The sequence below is a fragment of the Hyperolius riggenbachi genome, chromosome 9 (assembly GCF_040937935.1).
Source record: "Hyperolius riggenbachi isolate aHypRig1 chromosome 9, aHypRig1.pri, whole genome shotgun sequence".
In the NCBI taxonomy this organism is placed as follows: domain Eukaryota; kingdom Metazoa; phylum Chordata; class Amphibia; order Anura; family Hyperoliidae; genus Hyperolius; species Hyperolius riggenbachi.
The window spans coordinates 136,972,648-136,995,108 of NC_090654.1; the positions used below are offsets into that span (position 1 = coordinate 136,972,648).

Sequence of the window (22,461 nt, forward strand, 5' to 3'; positions counted from 1 at the left end):
AACAAGCATGCAGATCACTCAGATTTTCATAGATGCTTGCATGCAAAGAAAATGTGGGCACAAGTGGAGCAGTTGCCTAGAATTATATCAGTCACAGTATTTACATATTACATACATATTCTATGCTTTTGCAGTCTCTGCTGCTTGAGGCAGTTTATAAAATATGATCCCCTCCCCCACATACCCCCTTACACATACATGGTAGGTTTAGAAGGTAGCAGTCAGGAAGTAGTTGTCTTAAGGTTAGGCAGAAGAGATTAAAATATATTCGTTCAGTGATGTTAGGTTTATGCTTTATAGGAGGGTTAAAGGCAAGAGGCACAGGGTCATGATACAGTAATCAGAAATCACAATTGTGGTGCCTGCGGCATTTTCAATGCGATTTGATTCAGATAATGCATGGTCCAAAAGTGCATTCCCTGAAATCACTCCGGAAATCACTCTGTTTTTAGTGGCAAAATCGCTCTCAAAAATTCTACCATTTTTTAGAGCAATTTATTAGAAATTGTAAATTACCAGGTTTTATTTATAAAATCTATTAATGTATCTTAATTTTCTCTTTTTCATAGCTACAAATATAGATAGTCATGGAAAGCTTTGAATCGCATGTCCTTTCCTGAGATCTGTCACTTGTGTTTTTAAACTGCATACTTTGCCTGGAAGGAAATGACTTCTTAGGAACTAGGGAGTAATTTATGCTGCAGAAGTTTATATATCGTTGCTTAACTGCTGCTCTGCCTGCTATAGCATCTTTAAATCTGACTCTGTCACTGGGAATCACGTGGTGTCCAAGAGTCACTGCCCAACAGGACATCCTGTAAAGGGTTAATCAGTGTATTTTAAAGGGAAGCTCCCTCCTCCCAGACCAGATGCAGCTTATGAATAGCTTGGCTCTCTGCTCCTCCTCAGTCACTTTCTCACTCATCAGCATCCAGCATCCAACTCCCACAGGCTGGTAGTAGAGCTTTAGAGCTGAATTCAGAGACTTTCTGCAAAGGCTACGAAGGGAATGGAGACCTATCAAGTACCCATTTTAATGGGTGATGAGTCCTCTCAAATGTGGGATCTCAATAGGCGTCTTGAAGCTTACCTATCTCGGGTCAAAGATCTGGAGGAAGAGAATGAATTGCTCAGAGCTGAAATCCAGCACTTAAGAGCTCAGCCTAGTGGACCTTCCATAAGAAGATACCATGAGGAGATCATGAAGTTGAGGGGTGCTTTAGACGACAGTCACAGAGCGATGGTAGAGGTTGAAATTGACAGAGATAATATTTATCAAGAAATTCAGCATGTGGAAGAGTTGTGCCTTCAAGAAAAACAGGCTCAAGAAGAGGTCAAAAAAGAGATGGCTGAAAGCAAAAAGCTCCTAGAAGAAGAAAAACGAGCTCAAATCTGGATGAAAGAAAGGTTGCTCCAGCTGGAAAAAGAGATGGAAGACATCCTTAGAGTTCACGAAGAAGAGAAGATTGTAATGGAAGAAGAGATATCAAGCTTCTCTCAAAGACTGGACAATTTCAAATTAGCTCCTTTAGCTTTCCAGCCAGTCAATGTGGAGGACTATGCTATAAGACTCTCTCAGATCTGGCAAGGGGCTGTGGAAGAGTACACAATAGAAGTGTCATCTCTGGAAAATGACTTGTCAGAGGCCAAGGAGAACCTGAGAAAGGTGCTGGAAGAGAACAAACAGAGCCAGTTACAGCTGCAGAGCCTGCAGAGAGAGCTTCTTAGCCTCAAGACAAGGAAAGAGAAGCTGGAGGAACACATAGGAAGACAGTGGCTGGACCATCAGGAGGAGGAAGGGAAGCTACAGGTGCGTAACCAAGCCATAGCATCAATACATCAATCCATAAATTGTATCCCAACTTCAGATTGAAAAATATTGCAATAGTTTTTGATAGTATGTAAAGGGGTATTATTATCCTCACTGGGGCAACATTTGCTTAGCCTTTGTCTCTGGGACCCCCATGGACCCCCTTAACTTTCATATAAACTTTGTCCCGCAGTCATCATGGAGGTCCTAACTCTGTCTCAAGCTATGAAGGTTTTATTTGTTACTTTTACTGTATATATTGGAAAGATTTACCCACTTATTGTCAGGTCAGATACTGAGGAAAATTATCCTACATGGGGGTCATAGACAGCTAGAAAAACCCCAAAGAGAATATAACGCTTTCTAAACTAACTAAAACTAAAATATGTTTCTCTTGTAGTTGCGTTTTTAACAACTCTTCTCAAATGAAATGTCCTTATACTGAGAGAGTAAGGAGGCTGTCAAATGTATTTACTTTTAAATAACAATATCCTGGTTGTCCTGCTGATCTTTTTCACTTCCTTCTGAATCACACACCTAATACTGTGATCATCCTTTACTCAGAGTTTCTGGTCAGCCTTCACTGCGAGTTCTTGGTCAGTCTTCACTCAGAGTTCCTGATCTAAATACTGGTACTGGGTGTATAATTGTATTAGAAACACAGGATCAGTACAACAACCAGGCAATTAAGCATTGTTTAAAAACAAATGCACAAGGCACAGGGCTGGTTCTAGACTTTTTGCTGCCTGAGGCAAACTTGTGAGGATGTGCCCCAATGATCGCACAGCACCCGACAATTTACTCTGCTTCATTTAATGTTCTCACATGACATGCTGCGGCTTAACACAATGCACACTGGCTGGCTGTGAGTCTGTGACAAACAAACTGCTCACCCTCAGCCACTCCATTCTTCCTCAGTCAGGACAGCAGTGCCACCTCCTCCCTTCTGCTGTGCAAGTCAAATGAAACACTGCTGCTCTCCTGCCTCCCCCTCCTCACTCACAGTCAGACTCCTCACACAGCACAACAAGCTGCTTTTCCCTAATGATGACCTCTTCAACTCGCTCTCCTCTCGCTTCTCCTCCTACTCTGACTGCTTGCTGTTAGTGTAAACACTGTACAAACATGCTGTCCCTGTAATATCTGCACCGGATGAAAAAGGTTTCACCTTGAGAGAACCGGCCCTGACAAGGCAGCTTTCATATATCTCTCACAAGACAGTCACTTTAAAAATAAGAGTATCATTTTATAGCTGTGAGCTTCTGAAATAATTACATGTATTAAACTATCACTTGTAACCACTGTCTTTGTAGAAAAAAGAGAGAGAAAAAAGAGCAGCTAAAATGCAGCCAGTATGTGAAACCTTCCCAAACTATGTGCACCCGTCCAGTGTATAGTGCTGATTCATGGCACTTCCCAGTTAGTTGCAAAGCTCTGTAGCAGGGTGTGGGTGTGACCTGAGATTAGCTTGTGCCAAGGGGGAGGATTAGCCTCACAACCACACAGAGAAGCTAAAACTCACGTTTTGTGAGGATGTACTTGGCAGTTCCACAGTAGATTGAAGCACAGCTTATAGATGCTCATTGTCCTTGCAAATGTACTTTCTAGGGAAAGCTATTATATTTTTTCTTTAAAAAAAATAAAATAATAATTCCAGCCATGCCACGCTGACCTTTTAATGTTCTTAACTGCGTGCGGAGTGAGTCTCACTAGTAGAGCGAATGACGGGAATGATGGTACCAACAGCTTCCATTGAGTTGAATGGGCAGTGTGTGATTACTTTTGAGCAACAAACACCGTAACTGCCACATTCAGATGCCAGTGTGAACCATCCCTAAAGCCTCTTCAGCACCCAGCAAGAAAAAGCACATTAGGTTATCACTGTTAAAGGAAAATTGACCAGAGAGGGATATGGAGGCTTCCATATTTATTTCCTTTTAAACAATGCACATTGCCTGGCTGTCATGTTGATCCTCTGCCTCTAATAGTTTTAGCCATAGACCCTGAACAAACATGCAGATCAGATGTTTAACTTAAAGTGGAACTTAAGATCGCTAAAACAAAAAAACAAAAAGTTTCACTTACCTGGGGCTTCTGCCAGCCCCCTGTAGCCGTCCTGTCCCATGTCGGTCCTCAACCATCCTCCGTTCCCTGACATCAGGACAGTTTCGGTTCCGCCGACTTGAAAGTCGACGGCCACTGTGCTGCGCAGCCCTGGCCACGCTTATCCTTGTTTGTGTTCCCGTCCACAATAGCGTCCTGCGCCTGCAAACGCGAGAAAGGATACCTGTGGCCAGGGCTGCTCAAGCGCAGTGGCCTGCCAACTCCGGGTTGGCGAAAACTAATTTAGCTGGTGGCAGGGAAACTGAGGTTTGTTGAGGACCCATACGGGACCGGACGGCTGCAGGAGGCTGGCAGAAGCCCCAGGTAAGTAAAACTCTTTTTTTTTTTTTTTTCAGTTCCTCTTTACGTTTGACTGCATTTTTGCTGCATGCTGGTCTCAAGAGTGTGTGATTCAGACACTATTGATGCAAGAAAGATGAGCAGGACGCCAGGCAACTGGTGTTGTTTAAAAGGACATAAATATGGCAACCTTCATATCCCTTTTAGGACAGTTGTTCTTAAACTACAGATTGATATCACTTTTCTCATCTTATGTACAGATGAGGTGAGAAAAAGAAAAAAAGAAAAACTCATACAAAATATTTATGTATTACAGTCTTAAAGGACAACTGAAGCAAGAGGGTTATGGAGGCTGCCATATTTATTTCCTTTTAAGCAATACCAATTGCCTGGCAGACCTGTTAATCCTCTGCCTCTAATAATTTTAACTACAGACCCTGAACAAGCATGCAGCAGATCAGGTGTTTGACAAGCTAATCTGACAAGATTAGCTGCATTCTTGTTTCTCGTCTGATTATGACACTACTGCAGGTAAATAGTTCAGCAGGGCAGCCAGGCAACTGGTATTGTTTAAAAGGAAATAAACATGGCAGCCTCCATATACCTCTTGCTTCAGTTGCCCTTTAATGTTTTTCTTACCATAATACTCATTTGACACCTCCACTCCCACATGGCACCCATACTTGTTCTGGATCAGTGATTCTCAAAATACTGTATAACTGAATACAAAGTATCTGCACAACAGTCTGGTAAATAGTATTTTAAAGGAAGCCTGAGGTGAGAGAAATAGGGAGGCTGACATATTCATCTCCTTTTAAACAATACAAGTTGTTTGGCTGTTCATGATCCATTTTAAGGTAGCCATACATCAGTACATTATGGGCAGATTCAGAGAGACACATTTATCTCTAACTGAATGTGATTAGAGAGAGATTTACATGTTTGTCGAGCTGCCCATATACTGCATGCCGATTCCCATCCGATTTCAACATGAAAGGGGATTTTGTCGCTCCTTCTGAAATCAGCCACCGTACCGCCACACATCCGATCAACCAACTTCAGCCCAACATTAGGCGCGATTGAGTAACACGACCAATTTCGGCTCGAAATTAGTCGCATTGTTTGTCGGGCCTGCACTTGGCAGCACCGATTTTCAACCAATTCCATAATAATAATCGAATTTGTTGGTCGATTGGCCGCCAAAGTCGCTTGATCTATGGGCACCATAGGTCTGACTGCTTTAGCCACATGCCTTTTTTCAGGAGTGTGAGTCAGACACTACTGCAGCCAGAAAGATCAGCAGGACAGCCAGGCAACTGATATTGTTTAAAAGTAAATAATTATGGTAGCCTCCATATCACTCTCACCTCGGGTTCCCTTTAAACAAATAGTGTTAAAAGGAAGTCAGCAATATATCTTTATCCTATGTAACATTTCCTAACATGAACACTGGCCTCAGATATCTTATCATGGATGATGAAAGCATTCCATAAGGCTTGCATTTCCCGCATCCCTTACTGTGTCTTCACTGGTGTGCATAACATATTATGTAGCAAGCTTATTTAAAAGTTAATATCTTCAGCTAGTGATTTAGGCAAGAGAGACAGGCGGTGGCCCAAAGCAACTAGTAGGATTTGATCATTCATTTCAGTTATCAGACCAATGAAAGATAATAGGTCATTAGGTGTTAATGCACTCTGGACATTACTCTGTCCTTTGTCAAATAAGGATCTGAATACAGTTAATAGTGAGTGTGAGAAATATGGAGGCTTGCTATATTTAGTTAGTGTTATAATGTTGTCTGACTGTCAAACTGATTTTTGGCCCCGTTGGTGAGTCACTCACTGCAGGTTTCCTTTAAAAAGACAATGAAACAAATTGGCTTCAGAATATACCACTCTAATATAGTTATTCTTTTCCAGATAGGTGGAGCTGGTAAACTCGATTATTTACTTTTTTCATTACAGGTCATTACAGGCAATCCTGAAATCAATTCAAACCACACTGGTCCTTTCTATCCTGGTTCATTTATCTTCATATTAACATTTGAAAATTAGAAATATATAAATGTAAAGGATGGGAATAACAATTAGGCCCGGTTCACATTAGCGGTTTTGTAAAAACCGCACCGGATGTCCGGACCGCACCGTATCCGGACCGGACCTGATCCGTACGGTTCCTATCCGGATCCGGTCCGGATCCGGTCCGGTTGCATCCGGTTTCCGTGCGGTGTGAACACGGTTGCGGTCCGGATCCGGTTTCTTAAGGAGATAACAACCTGTTATTACCTGGGGTCTGGGAGGTCAGCAGAAGGGTCTGGGGTCATTGTTGGAGACAGGTGGACGTGTGGAGACCATCCGTGGATACAGAGACTGCAGTTGGGACCATGGATCCAGGCATTTTTTACTCGTATACCTGGGAATTCTCTGTTGTTCGCCTCCTCGTTATCAGACTAATCAGACATGTTGCTGCCTAGAGCTCCAGCATGAAATCGCTGCTGCCCCACCTGAACGCTGGGCCCATGTGGTCCCCATCCAAAATGCATAGGAAGTGGGGTAGAACGTCCGGTTTTTGTAGCCAGTGTGTTGTGCGCTCTCCGGTTCTCATTGGTTTCCATTGGCCGGATGGTGCAGTCCGGCTCCGCCCCGGATACGGCTGCCGGAGGAGCCGGACCAAAAAATAGCGCATGTTGGAACGGACGCCGGAGTCCGGATCCGGTCCGGATCCGGTCTGGCTGCGGTCCGGCAGAACGGACGCATGTGAACGGACGCATAGGCTTTCATTGCTATTGCCGTGCGTCCGTTCCGTCCGTTCTGCAAGCGGTCCGGCTCCGGCACGGCGATTCCGGACGGCCACCGCTAATGTGAACCGGGCCTAAGAGTCAAACACATTTATTAGTAGAGAAATATATATATATTTACATAAAAAGAGGGACAAAGTCCTGAAAGAGAGACAAATGAGGAGGAAAGAGGGAGAGAGGGACAGGGCTCCCAAAGAAGGACTGTCCCTCCAAAAGAGGGACAGTTGGGAGCTATGCACATGCGTTATAATGAGTGTGAACTGCTATGAAGACAGGACATAGACTTTATACAAGACCTGCATGTAGCGAGTTAGAGTAACACAATCTGTTACAACGCAGTAGTGTGAACAGCCCTATAGAATTGTATGGGCAGTGAGTTGACATGCAAAATTATTCTGCAATTCAACTGAGAGCACTATGAACAAGCCCTTAGTTTCTATTTTTTGTAAGCTCAGTGCAGTAGATCTCAACATAACAATCTGGACACAATATATTGTACAATCACTGTCTGTGCAACCTTATTATCATCCAAAGCCCAACTCTAACTTAATCATCATTCAAAGCTTAAAGGATACCACAACTGACATGTGGCATAATGAGATAGACATGGGTATGTACAGTGCCAAGCACACAAATAACTATGCTGTGTTCCTTTTTTTCTTTCTCTGCCTGAAAGAGGTAAATATCAGGTATGTAAGTGGCTGACTCAGTCCTGACTCAGACAGGAAGTGACTACAGTGTGACCCTCACTGATAAGAAATTCCCCTTTTTTTACCTCTTTCTTGCTCTCAGAAGCCATTTTCTGCTAGGAAAGTGTTTTATAGTTGGAATTTCTTATCAGTGAGGGTCACACTGTAGTCACTTCCTGTCTGAGTTAGTGCATACCCTATATTTAACTCTTTCAGGCAGAGAAAGAAAAAAAGGAACACAGCATAGTTATTTGTGTGCTAGGCACTGTACATACACATGTCTATCTCATTATGCCACATGTCAGTTGTGGTATCCTTTAAGTGACCTATCTCTCACATGATACCAAACACTAACCTATTATTATTATTATTATTTAGTATTTATATAGCGCCGACATATTACGCAGCGCTGTACAGTGTATATATATATATATCTTGTCACTAACTGTCTCTCAAAGGAGCTCACAATCTAATCCCTACCATTGCCATATGTCTATATTATGTAGTGTAAGTACTGTAGTCTAGGGCCAATTTTTAGGGGGAGCCAATTAACTTATCCGTATGTTTTTGGAATGTGGGAGGAAACCGGAGTGCCCGAGAGGAAACTCACGCAGACACGGAGATAACATAAAAACTCTTTGCAGATAGTGCCCTGGCTTGGATTCGAACCAGGGACCCAGCGCTGCAAGGCGAGAGAGCTAACCACTACGCCACCGTGCTGCCCCCTCACATCATGATACCTAACACTAACCTATCCCTCACATGGTACCTAACACTGACCTATCCCTCACATGATACCTAACAGCGACCGATTCTACACATGATGCCTAACACTAACATATCCCACAAACTGTACCTGATGCAATGCGGCCGTAACATGCAGTATGATTTTTTTTATTTCTGTTACACAGGGAACACAATGCAATGCCCTACTGTGAATGTGGCCTTTCACATGATGACTAACAATAACCTATTCTTCACATGATGTGTAACCCTATCCCTCACATGATACTAAACACTAACTTATCCTTCTCATGATGCCTAACTCTGACCTATTCGTCTCATGATACCCAACACTGACTAACCTATCCCTCTCATGATACCTAACACTGACCTATCCGTCACATGATACTTAATACTGAACTACCCATTGGATGATGCCTAACAGTAACCTATCCCTCACATGATACTAAACACTAACCTATCCCTCACATGATACCTAACACTAACCTATCCCTCTCATGATACCTAACACTGACCTATCCGTCACATGATAGTTAATACTGACCTACCCATTGGATGATGCCTAACAGTAACCTATCCCTCACATGATACTAAACACTAACCTATCCCTCACATGATACCTAACACTAACCTATCCCTCTCATGATACTTAATGCTGACCTATCCCTCTCATGATAACTCACACGATGACTACACTAACCATTCCCACACATGGTAGCTAACACTCCTAACACTAAACTATACCTCATGTAATGCCAAACACTAACCTAACCATCACTTTATCCTAACATAACCCTAACATTAACATAACCCTCACACTAAGGCTAAGCCCAATACTAACCAAACCCTCCTGCACATCCTTTAATTACTGGCATAAAAAATGTTGGCAAAACAAACCTTTGAAAATGAGCACTTCGTAGCCAAAAATAAAAAAAACTGATATCAACCAAAATAAAAAGGCAGGTAGTACCCAAATAACTGACAATCCTGCAGATTTCTCATTGTACCTGGTGTCTCCTTCACTGTTCTCTTAGCTAGTGAGCTTGCAAGGTCAGGGCTCCCCTTCCTATTGTTTCTTGCAGCTGCTATTTACTTATTATTGAAGAACATTTTTTGTATTAAGTGTCAAACTATCTGTTACTATCCATACTAAGTGGAAATAAGCTATGTGCAGAATTATTTATTCTGATATAGTCACAGAACAATAAAAACTGGAGAGAACTATTATTATGAGGTATTAACAATACATTATATGAAGTTGCAAGTTTGACAGTACTATAGTTCAGATACTGTTCGGGCTACACCACAGCTGCACTTAGACTGGAAGACTAATTTCTCTTTTTAGGAGTTACAGTAATGTGATCTAGTAAAATCACAGAACATAAGTTGGCTTTTATCTGTGTCCAGGCTGTAATCTCTGCTATGTCATGCAACACTGCCCTCTCTCTTTCTAGCAATCATCCAATGACACTGATCTTTTTTATGCATTCTGTCATACGCTGCGGGCTGTGGTGATGAACTTTTCTTTATTATTGTTGCTTTTATATTTCAAGGTCAGGGAAATTAATGCTGATTTATCTTCTAAGGGTGCATACAAACATCCAATTTTGGTTTGTCAATCATTGGCCACTTTTACCGCGCGAACTTCCGCAAAAGTTTGGTTCGCGCAAACTTCCGCGAACCGCAATAGACTTCAATGGGGAGGCGAACTTTGAAAACTAGAAACAGTTATGCTGGCCACAAAAGTGATGGAAAAGACAACATCAACATTATCTGCAGCATTACACACATCGCTACTCAGCACTTCACAAGTAGCATCAATAGTTCCTGCATCGATTACCTCGATAGTCCGTGCGTTATGAATGACATCATCAGTTTCGGCATTTTCTGTATCAACATGTCCCACTCCAGGCCTGGGCACTGGAGACTCACTAGGGCCGGCTCCTAGTATACAGTCCTTAGCACCTGGAGGCTCACCAGCACCCCCCACTTGCACAGTTATCAAACAGTCCCTTGCAAGAGTCCTGAACTTCTGTTGAGGAGGCGGGCTCCACGGGGGTTGGAGTAGGCTCATACCGGGCAACTAACCGTTCCAGGTCAGTACCCAACAAAACGTTCCTGGTGATGGCATCAGTTACCCCCACTTTTCTCATTCCACTGCCGGCACCCCAGTCCAGGTGAACCCATGCAACATATGGCTGGGCTGACACCCCCAACTCCTTTCACAGCCATAGTCTTGCCAGAAGTGTACTCCTCCGGATTCACAAGATGGGGGTGCACTAGAGTCACCTCTTCTCCAGTGTCCCTCAGGCCAGTGGTAACTGTATCCCCAACCATGACAGGTTGCAGATTCTCTGCATAGCCAGTGGCATTTCTGGTAGCACACAAAGCAGTTTGGACTTCACTGGGGATTGAGGCCTCACTGGATTTTGCGGCCTCCCTCTTCCTCTCTGGGCAAGTCATGCTGATATGACCCACCCTGTCACATACAAAGCATTTCCGGGTGTCAGTGGTTGGTTGCTTGAATCCAGGAGACAGCGGTGCTTGCCTCCTCTGGGTGATGGGTGAAGCAGGTTTAGCGATCTGTTCTCCCCTCCAGCTGGGTGTTGTAGTCCTCCGGGACTCAGATGCTCGATGGGCTGTGTAGGAATCAGCGACTTTTGTGGCCTCATCCACAGTCTTTGGCTCTCGGTCCAGTACAAAGAACCGGACCTCAGCAGGACAAGTGTGTAGGAACTGGTCCTTGATCATCAGTTCCTGCAGGGCATCAAAGGTTTTGACTGACAGTCATTTTAACCACTGCTGAAAGGCAGTGCGCAGGTTGCAAGCATGATCCAGGTAACTGTCATTAGGACCTCGCTTCACTGTCCTGAAACGTTTGTGATACACCTCTGGCGTGAGGTGGTATCACGTAATGATGGCTTTCTTAATTGCCTCAAAGTCTGCTTCTTTCTCCTGGGGGAGACTCACAAACGCCTCCAGGGCCTTGCCTCTCAGCCCTGGTGTGAGATACCTTGCCCACTGCTCTCGGAGTACCCCATACTAACAACAAGTCCTTTCAATCCCCTGTAAGAAAGTGTCTATGTCAGAGTCCTAGTCCATAGCGGGGAACTTATCCAGGGGGATTCTGTGAACTCGCTCACCTTCGCGTTCTGCGGGTCTAGCAGACCGGTTCTGCTGCTGAAGTTTAGCCAGCTCCAGCTGGTATTGCCATTCAGCTCTTCCCTCCTCTGCCTGGAGTCTTTCCCTCTCAGCCTGGAGTCTTTCCCTCTCGGCCTGGTGTCGCCGTTCACCCTGTTCCCTATCTGCCTGATGGCGGCATTCAGCATGATCCTTCTCGGCTTGTCGATGCAGTAGGATCAGCTTTAGGCGCAGTTCGGGATCAGCCGAGCCTAGTAGCTGTAGGTCAGCTCCCAGAGATGGCATCTCCATGTTTGGTGGATCGTCAAGGACATCATCTCCACTCGCATTCTGTGGCGGGAGCGATTCCTCCTCTGGCATGTCGTGAGCTGCATCTGCTGGCGTTGGAGCACGGGCTTGCTCTGCCTCATCATACTCCTCGAGGGCACGAACTAACTGCTCCTTAGTCTGGCCGCGCACCGTCTCGATGCTTCTGTGCTCACACAGGTTGAGTAGCATCTCTTTGTTTTGTCTTGCATAGCTGGTTGCTTTCTGAGCCCTCGTGTTGCCAAATAAAAAGAAAAAAGGGGGGAGGGGAAGCAAAATGCCAAGTGTGTACCTTTGTGAAGAAAAAAAAAAGTATATAGATTCTGCACTGAGAAGACTTCTGTAAGCTAGCCGCTTCTAACAGCTTCCAGCCTTTAGTACTCAGAATAGAGAGCTAAACTGCGTACTAATGTACTAAACATTCTCACCACTGCCAGCCAATTATGTCAGGAACCGGCCCCGCGGCAAGCCTGCAGATACGGTTCCCAACTGCGAGTTTGACCAGATTGAGAGGGGAGCAGCCTTATTCAAGCTACAACAAGGCTGTCACCCCTCAAAGCACTTCTCACTGCCACCACTAGCTGCTGCTAGACACTTCAATGATCCCCACTCTGCTGTCAAGTGATCTGCACGCAGTCTGCATTTTCGTATTTGGGTCAGCTTTGCGCTTAGGTCAAACACGGGAACGCCAAACACACAATACAATCGTACAGTAGCATGGCACAATCAGCCACTGGACTCGTTACGTAAATTACACTGCAGTCTCTTCTAGGCTATGAGCATTGGCTTAGTACAGCGGAAGTCAAACTTATTAAATAACGATTTAATATTCCAGAACAAAGTGGAACAATGCAGAAAATAATATATACACAAAATTTACAAAAAAACAAAGTAAAAAGTACAAAATAAAAGTTACAAAGATACACAATAAGACAATTTGCTTAAAATAAAATGGGAATAAACAGAAATTGTAGAATAGTAGAAGGAAAAAACACAGAGAGATCCAGGAGCCCAATCTGGTGCAATACGGTTAGTGGATCTGGATATAGCTATTAAAAGCAGTACTTATACTCACAAACGCGGGTTGCCGTAAAGGCAACCACTTGTGTCCGCAGGTGGGGAAGTGCCGTCCCCACTCGGCCTTTGGGTCCTTTTATTCCTTTTACTTCTGATTGTCTCTATTTCCTAAAGGGACACCTATAAGGTAGGACAACTTATTGTGTAATAGTTGGATACTGCCATATAGAATATTATACTGAACATCCTTACCCGGGCGCCTCCTACCTGTACCCCGAAAAATAAACAGAAATTTAACTTTTACCAGCGCAAATGTCCAACTGGGCCGTAAAGGGACACAAATTTTCTGATTCGCTCAGGATCATCTCTAGCTATGCGCTACCCTCAGGGGAAGATGATTTTTAGGCATCTGGCCCTGCCTTTTATGCTGGGAAATATGCCTGGAGGCTGCAATTTCGTTGGGAAGGGGAGGAACTAGTTTTAATTAACTTTCCAGACATTTCCCATGTCCCCATAGATCTAATTTCCACAGGTAAAAGTGTATTTTAGCACACACATCAAAAGACTTCCCACTCCAAGTTACAGGTGACAAACACATTGGTGACAGTATTTCCTAGCAGATTAAAGGTAAGGACCTGACTGGCTATTGAATAATTAGCCATCTCCTAATTAGAGGCTAGGTAGACAGTCCCTAATTGAATGTCTAGGTTCATTTGCCTATCCAACGTAATTGATCTATTCAAATGCAGACAATGGTAGCTTTTCCTGCTGGAAACTGAATGCAGAGTTAATTTACATTTACATACAGGAACTCCATGAAGCCAGCTGGCTTTGAGCAGACATTTACATATGAAACAGGCAGAAAAGGTGAAATTATGGCTTCCACGAGATACAATATGGCTGCTGTGTTCTGCATAGATATTACCGTACATATCATCATCATCAATGAAATGATAATAGGTCATTAGGTGTTAATGCACTCTGGACATTACTCTGTCCTTTGTCAAATAAGGATCTGAATACAGTTAATAGTGAGTGTGAGAAATATGGAGGCTTGCTATTAGTCAGTGTTATAATGTTGTCTGACTGTCAAACTGATTTTTGTCCCCGTTGGTGAGTCACTCACTGCAGGTTTCCTTTAACCACTTGCCGACCGCCCACAGCCCATGGGCGGCGGCAAAGTGGACGCCTAAAGGACCGCAATACGCCTTCAGGCGGCGCGTCCTTTAGGCATGCCGGGGGAGCGATCGCGTCATTGATGACGCGCGCTTCCCCCGGCAACTGGCTCCGCCCACCCGCCGTAACATCCCGCCGGCCGTACGGAAGCGCCGGCGGGATGTTAACCCCGCGATCGCCGCATACAAAGTGTATAATACACTTTGTAATGTATACAAAGTGTATTATACAGGCTGCCTCCTGCCCTGGTGGTCCCAGTGTCCGAGGGACCACCAGGGCAGGCTGCAGCCACCCTAGTCTGCACCCAAACACACTGATCTGCCCCCCCCCGCCCACTGATCGCCCACAGCACCCCTCAGACCCCCCCCTGCCCACCCCCCAGACCCCTGTTTGCACCCAATCACCCCCCTAATAACCCATCAATCACTCCCTGTCACTATCTGTCAACGCTATTTTTTTTTTTATATCCCCCCCTGCCCCCTGCCCCCTCCTGATCACCCCCCCACCCCTCAGATTCTCCCCAGACCCCCCCCCCCCCTGTGTACTGTATGCATCTATCTTCCCTGATAACCTGTCAATCACCCGTCAATCACCCATCAATCACCCATCAATCACCCCCTGTCACTGCCACCCAACAATCAGCCCCTAACCTGCCCCTTGCGGGCAATCTGATCACCCACCCACACCAATAGATCGCCCGCAGATCCGACATCAGATCACCTCCCAAATCCATTGTTTACATCTATTCTCTCCTCTAAACACCCACTAATTACCCATCAATCACCCATCAATCACCCCCTATCACCACCTGTCACTTTTACCTATCAGATGAGACCCTAATCTGCCCCTTGCGGGCACCCAATCACCCGCCAACACGCTCAGATTGCCCTCTGACCCCCCCTTATCAATTCGCCAGTGCATTAATTACATCTGTTCTTCCCTGTAATAACCCACTGATCACCTGTCAATCACCTGCCAATCACCTATCACCCATCAATCACCCCCTGTCACTGCCACCCATCAATCAGCCCCTAACCTGCCCCTTGCGGGCAATCTGATCTCCCACCCACACCATTAGATCGCCCGCAAACCCGCCGTCAGATTACCTCCCAAATGTATTGTTTACATCTGTTATCTTCTCTAAACACCCACTAATTACCCATCAATCACCCATCAATCACCCCCTATCACCACCTGTCACTGTTACCTATCAGATCAGACCCTAAGCTGCCCCTTGCGGGCACCCAATCACCCGCCCACACGCTCAGATTGCCCTCAGACCCCCCCCCCCCCTTATCAATTCACCAGTGCATTAATTACATCTGTCCTTCCATGTAATAACCCACTGATCACCTGTCAATCACCTGCCAATCACCTATCACCCATCAATCACCCCCTGTCACTGCCACCCAACAATCAGCCCCTAACCTGCCCCTTGCGGGCAAACTGATCACCCACCCACACCAATAGATCGCCCGCAGATCCGACATCAGATCACCTCCCAAATCCATTGTTTACATCTATTCTCTCCTCTAAACACCCACTAATTACCCATCAATCACCCATCAATCACCCCCTATCACCACCTGTCACTTTTACCTATCAGATCAGACCCTAATCTGCCCCTTGCGGGCACCCAATCACCCGCCAACACGCTCAGATTGCCCTCTGACCCCCCCTTATCAATTCGCCAGTGCATTAATTACATCTGTTCTTCCCTGTAATAACCCACTGATCACCTGTCAATCACCTGCCAATCACCTATCACCCATCAATCACCCCCTGTCACTGCCACCCATCAATCAGCCCCTAACCTGCCCCTTGCGGGCAATCTGATCTCCCACCCACACCATTAGATCGCCCGCAAACCCGCCGTCAGATTACCTCCCAAATGTATTGTTTACATCTGTTATCTTCTCTAAACACCCACTAATTACCCATCAATCACCCATCAATCACCCCCTATCACCACCTGTCACTGTTACCTATCAGATCAGACCCTAAGCTGCCCCTTGCGGGCAAACTGATCACCCACCCACACCAATAGATCGCCCGCAGATCCGACATCAGATCACCACCCAAGCGCAGTGTTTCCATCTATTCTCTCCTCTAAACACTCACTAATTACCCATCAATCACCCATCAATCACCCCCTATCACCACCTGTCACTGTTACCCATCAGATCAGACCCTAATCTGCCCCTTGCGGGCACCCAATCACCCGCCTACACGCTCAGATTGCCCTCAGACCCCCCCTTATCAATTCGCCAGGGCATTATTTACATCTGTCCTTCCCTGTAATAACCCACTGATCACCTGTCAATCACCTGTCAATCACCCATCAATCACCCCCTGTCACTGCCACCCATCAATCACCCCCTGTCACTGCCACCCATCAATCAGCCCCTAACCTGCCCCTTGCGGGCAAACTGAACACCCACCCACACCAATAGATCGCCCGCAGATCCGACGTCCGATCACCTCCCAAGTGCAGTGTTCACATCTGTTCTCTACCCTAAACACCCACTAATTACCCATCAATCACCCCCTGTCACTGCTACCTATCAGATTAGACCCCTATCTGCCCCTAGGGCACTCAATCACCCGCCCACACCCTCAGAATGCCCTCAGACCCCAGCCCTGATCACCTCGCCAGTGCATTGCTTGCATCTATTCCCCCCTCTAATCACACCTTGAGACACCCATCAATCACCTCCTGTCACCCCCTAGCACACCTACCCATCAGATCAGGCCCTAATTTGCCCCGTGTGGGCTCCTGATCACTCGGCCAAACCCTCAGATCCCCCTCAGACCCCCTTCCGATCACCTCCCCAGTGCATTGATTGCATCTATTTTCCCCTCTAACCACCCCCTGAGACACCCATCAATCACCTCCTGTCACCCCCCTAGCACTCCTATCCATCAGATCAGGCCCAATACAACCTGTCATCTAAAAGGCCACCCTGCTTATGACCGGTTCCACAAAATTCGCCCCCTCATAGACCACCTGTCATCAAAATTTGCAGATGCTTATACCCCTGAACAGTCATTTTGAGACATTTGGTTTCCAGACTACTCACGGTTTTGGGCCCGTAAAATGCCAGGGCGGTATAGGAACCCCACAAGTGACCCCATTTTAGAAAAAAAGACACCCCAAGGTATTCTGTTAGGTGTATGACGAGTTCATAGAAGATTTTATTTTTTGTCAAAAGTTAGTGGAAATTGATTTTTTATTGGTTTTTTTTCACAAAGTGTCATTTTCCGCTAACTTGTGACAAAAAATAAAATCTTCTATGAACTCGCCATACACCTAACGGAATACCTTGGGGTGTCTTCTTTCTAAAATGGGGTCACTTGTGGGGTTCCTATACTGCCCTGGCATTTTAGGGGCCCTAAACCGCGAGGAGTAGTCTAGAAAACAAATGCCTCAAAATGACCCGTGAATAGGACGTTGGGCCCCTTAGCGCACCTAGGCTGCAAAAAAGTGTCACACATGTGGTACCGCCGTACTCAGGAAAAGTAGTATAATGTGTTTTGGGGTGTATTTTTACACATACCCATGCTGGGTGGGAGAAATTTCTATGTAAATGGTCAATTGTGTGTAAAACAAATCAAACAATTGTCATTTACAGAGATATTTCTCCCACTTAGCATGGGTATGTGTAAAAATACACCCCAAAACACATTATACTACTTCTCCTGAGTACGGCGGTACCACATGTGTGGCACTTTTTTACACCCTAAGTACGCTAAGGGGCCCAAAGTCCAATGAGTACCTTTAGGATTTCACAGGTCATTTTGCGACATTTGGTTTCAAGACTACTCCTCACGGTTTAGGGCCCCTAAAATGCCAGGGCAGTATAGTAACCCCACAAATGACCCCATTCTAGAAAGAAGACACCCAAAGGTATTCCGTTAGGAGTATGGTGAGTTCATAGAAGATTTTATTTTTTGTCAAAAGTTAGCGGAAAATTGATTTTTATTGTTTTTTTCACAAAGTGTCATTTTCCACTAACTTGTGACAAAAAATAAAATCTTCTATGAACTCACCATACTCCTAACGGAATACCTTGGGGTGTCTTCTTTCTAAAATGGGGTCATTTGTGGGGTTCCTATACTGAACTGGCATTTTAGGGGCCCTAAACCGTGAGGAGTAGTCTGGAAATCAAATTTCGCAAAATGACCTGTGAAATCCTAAAGGTACTCATTGGACTTTGGGCCCTTTAGCGCAGTTAGGGTGCAAAAAAGTGCCACACATGTGGTATTGCCATACTCGGGAGAAGTAGTACAATGTGTTTTGGGGTGTATTTTTACACATACCCATGCTGGGTGGGAGAAATACCTCTGTAAATGACAATCTTTTGATTTTTTTACACACAATTGTCCATTTACAGAGTTATTTCTCCCACCCAGCATGGGTATGTGTAAAAATACACCCCAAAACACATTGTACTACTTCTCCCGAGTACGGCGATACCACATGTGTGGCACTTTTTTGCACCCTAACTGCGCTAAAGGGCCCAAAGTCCAATGAGTACCTTTAGGATTTCACAGGTCATTTTGCGGAATTTGATTTCCAGACTACTCCTCACGGTTTAGGGCCCCTAAAATGCCAGGGCAGTATAGGAACCCCACAAATGACCCCATTTTAGAAAGAAGACACCTCAAGGTATTCCGTTAGGAGTATGGTGAGTTCATAGAAGATTTTATTTTTTGTCACAAGTTAGTGGAAAATGACACTTTGTGAAAAAAACAATAAAAATCAATTTTCCGCTAACTTTTGACAAAAAATAAAATCTTCTATGAACTCACCATACTCCTAACGGAATACCTTGGGGTGTCTTCTTTCTAAAATGGGGTCATTTGTGGGGTTCCTATACTGCCCTGGCATTTTAGGGGCCCTAAACCGTGAGGAGTAGTCTGGAAATCAAATTCCGCAAAATGACTTGTGAAATCCTAAAGGTACTCATTGGACTTTGGGCCCTTTAGCGCAGTTAGGGTGCAAAAAAGTGCCACACATGTGGTATCGCCGTACTCGGGAGAAGTAGTACAATGTGTTTTGGGGTGTATTTTTACACATACCCATGCTGGGTGGGAGAAATAACTCTGTAAATGGACAATTGTGTGTAAAAAAAATGAAAAAATTGTCATTTACAGAGAGATTTCTCCCACCCAGCATGGGTATGTGTAAAAATACACCCCAAAACACATTCTACTACTTCTCTTGAGTACGGCAATACCACATGTGTGGCACTTTTTTGCAGCCTAACTGCGCTAAGGGGCCCAAAGTCCAATGAGCACTTTTAGGCTTTACAGGGGTGCTTACAAATTAGCACCCCCCAAAATGCGAGGACAGTAAACACACCCCACAAATGACCCCATTTTGGAAAGTAGACACTTCAAGGTATTCAGAGAGGGGCATGGTGAGTCCGTGGCAGATTTCATTTTTTTTTGTCGCAAGTTAGAAGAAATGGATTCTTTTTTTTTTTCTTTTTTTTGTCACAAAGTGTCATTTTCCGCTTACTTGTGACAAAAAATAATATCTTCTATGAACTCACTATGCCTCTCAGTGAATACTTTGGGATGTCTTCTTTCCAAAATGGGGTCATTTGGGGGGTATTTATACTATCCTGGAATTCTAGCCCCTCATGAAACATGACAGGGGGTCAGAAAAGTCAGAGATGCTTGAAAATGGGAAAATTCACTTTTTGCACCATAGTTTGTAAACGCTATAACTTTTACCCAAACCAATAAATATACACTGAATGGGTTTTTTTTTATCAAAAACATGTTTGTCCACATTTTTCGCGCTGCATGTATACAGAAATTTTACTTTATTTGAAAATTGTCAGCACAGAAAGTTAAAAAAATCATTTTTTTGCCAAAATTCATGTCTTTTTTGATGAATATAATAAAAAGTAAAAATCGCAGGAGCAATCAAATAGCACCAAAAGAAAGCTTTATTAGTGACAAGAAAAGGAGCCAAAATTCATTTAGGTGGTAGGTTGTATGAGCGAGCAATAAACCGTGAAAGCTGCAGTGGTCTGAGTGGAAAAAAAGTGCCTGGTCCTTAAGGGTTAGAAAGACTGTAGTCCTCAAGTGGTTAAAAAGACAATGAAACAAATTGGCTTCAGAATATCCCACTCTAATATAGTTATTCTTTTCCAGATAGGTGGAGCTGGTAAACTCGATTATTTACTTTTTTCATTACAGGTCATTACAGGCAATCCTGAAATCAATTCAAACCACACTGGTCCTTTATATCCTGGTTCATTTTCCTTCATATTAACATTTGAAAATTAGAAATATATAAATGTAAAGGATGGGAATAACGTTTAGAGTCAAACACATTTATTAGTAGAGAAATATATATATATTTACATAAAAAGAGGGACAAAGTCCTGAAAGAGAGACAAATGAGGAGGAAAGAGGGAGAGAGGGACAGGGCTCCCAAAGAAGGACTGTCCCTCCAAAAGAGGGACAGTTGGGAGCTATGCACATGCGTTATAATGAGTGTGAACTGCAATGAAGACAGGACATAGACTTTATACAAGACCTGCATGTAGCGAGTTAGAGTAACACAATCTGTTACAACGCAGTAGTGTGAACAGCCCTATAGAATTGTATGGGCAGTGAGTTGACATGCAAAATTATTCTGCAATTCAACTGAGAGCACTATGAACAAGCCCTTAGTTTCTATTTTTTGTAAGCTCAGTGCAGTAGATCTCAACATAACAATCTGGACACAATATATTGTACAATCACTGTCTGTGCAACCTTATTATCATCCAAAGCCCAACTCTAACTTAATCATCATTCAAAGCTTAAAGGATACCACAACTGACATGTGGCATAATGAGATAGACATGGGTATGTACAGTGCCAAGCACACAAATAACTATGCTGTGTTCCTTTTTTTCTTTCTCTGCCTGAAAGAGGTAAATATCAGGTATGTAAGTGGCTGACTCAGTCCTGACTCAGACAGGAAGTGACTACAGTGTGACCCTCACTGATAAGAAATTCCCCTTTTTTTACCTCTTTCTTGCTCTCAGAAGCCATTTTCTGCTAGGAAAGTGTTTTATAGTTGGAATTTCTTATCAGTGAGGGTCACACTGTAGTCACTTCCTGTCTGAGTTAGTGCATACCCTATATTTAACTCTTTCAGGCAGAGAAAGAAAAAAAGGAACACAGCATAGTTATTTGTGTGCTAGGCACTGTACATACACATGTCTATCTCATTATGCCACATGTCAGTTGTGGTATCCTTTAAGTGACCTATCTCTCACATGATACCAAACACTAACCTATTATTATTATTATTATTATTATTTAGTATTTATATAGCGCCGACATATTACGCAGCGCTGTACAGTGTATATATATATATATATCTTGTCACTAACTGTCTCTCAAAGGAGCTCACAATCTAATCCCTACCATTGCCATATGTCTATATTATGTAGTGTAAGTACTGTAGTCTAGGGCCAATTTTTAGGGGGAGCCAATTAACTTATCCGTATGTTTTTGGAATGTGGGAGGAAACCGGAGTGCCCGGAGGAAACCCACGCAGACACGGAGATAACATACAAACTCTTTGCAGATAGTGCCCTGGCTTGGATTCGAACCAGGGACCCAGCGCTGCAAGGCGAGAGAGCTAACCACTACGCCACCGTGCTGCCCGTGCTGCTTCCTCACATCATGATACCTAACACTAACCTATCCCTCACATGGTACCTAACACTGACCTATCCCTCACATGATACCTAACAGCGACCGATTCTACACATGATGCCTAACACTAACATATCCCACAAATTGTACCTGATGCAATGCGGCCGTAACATGCAGTATGATTTTTTTTATTTCTGTTACACAGGGAACACAATGCAATGCCCTACTGTGAATGTGGCCTTTCACATGATGACTAACAATAACCTATTCTTCACATGATGTGTAACCCTATCCCTCACATGATACTAAACACTAACTTATCCTTCTCATGATGCCTAACTCTGACCTATTCGTCTCATGATACCCAACACTGACTAACCTATCCCTCTCATGATACCTAACACTGACCTATCCGTCACATGATACTTAATACTGAACTACCCATTGGATGATGCCTAACAGTAACCTATCCCTCACATGATACTAAACACTAACCTATCCCTCACATGATACCTAACACTAACCTATCCCTCTCATGATACCTAACACTGACCTATCCGTCACATGATAGTTAATACTGACCTACCCATTGGATGATGCCTAACAGTAACCTATCCCTCACATGATATTAAACACTAACCTATCCCTCACATGATATTAAACACTAACCTATCCCTCACATGATACCTAACACTAACCTATCT

The 22,461-nt window shown here is 44.2% G+C and overlaps 1 protein-coding gene and 1 pseudogene across 1 annotated transcript in view; one reads left to right on the forward strand and one right to left on the reverse strand.

The window, feature by feature from the left end:
• The first annotated feature begins 909 nt into the window (after nucleotides 1–909).
• The window catches only part of LOC137532729 (uncharacterized), an 82,115-nt gene continuing 60,563 nt past the window's right edge, over nucleotides 910–22,461 (forward strand). Inside the window, exon 1 of the mRNA XM_068253569.1 lies at nucleotides 910–1,810. Within this exon, the coding sequence (XP_068109670.1) occupies nucleotides 1,010–1,810 (801 nt within the window). The 5' untranslated portion in view covers nucleotides 910–1,009. The remainder of the gene's footprint in view (nucleotides 1,811–22,461) is intronic.
• LOC137532341 (uncharacterized) lies at nucleotides 3,856–12,085 on the reverse strand (annotated as a pseudogene).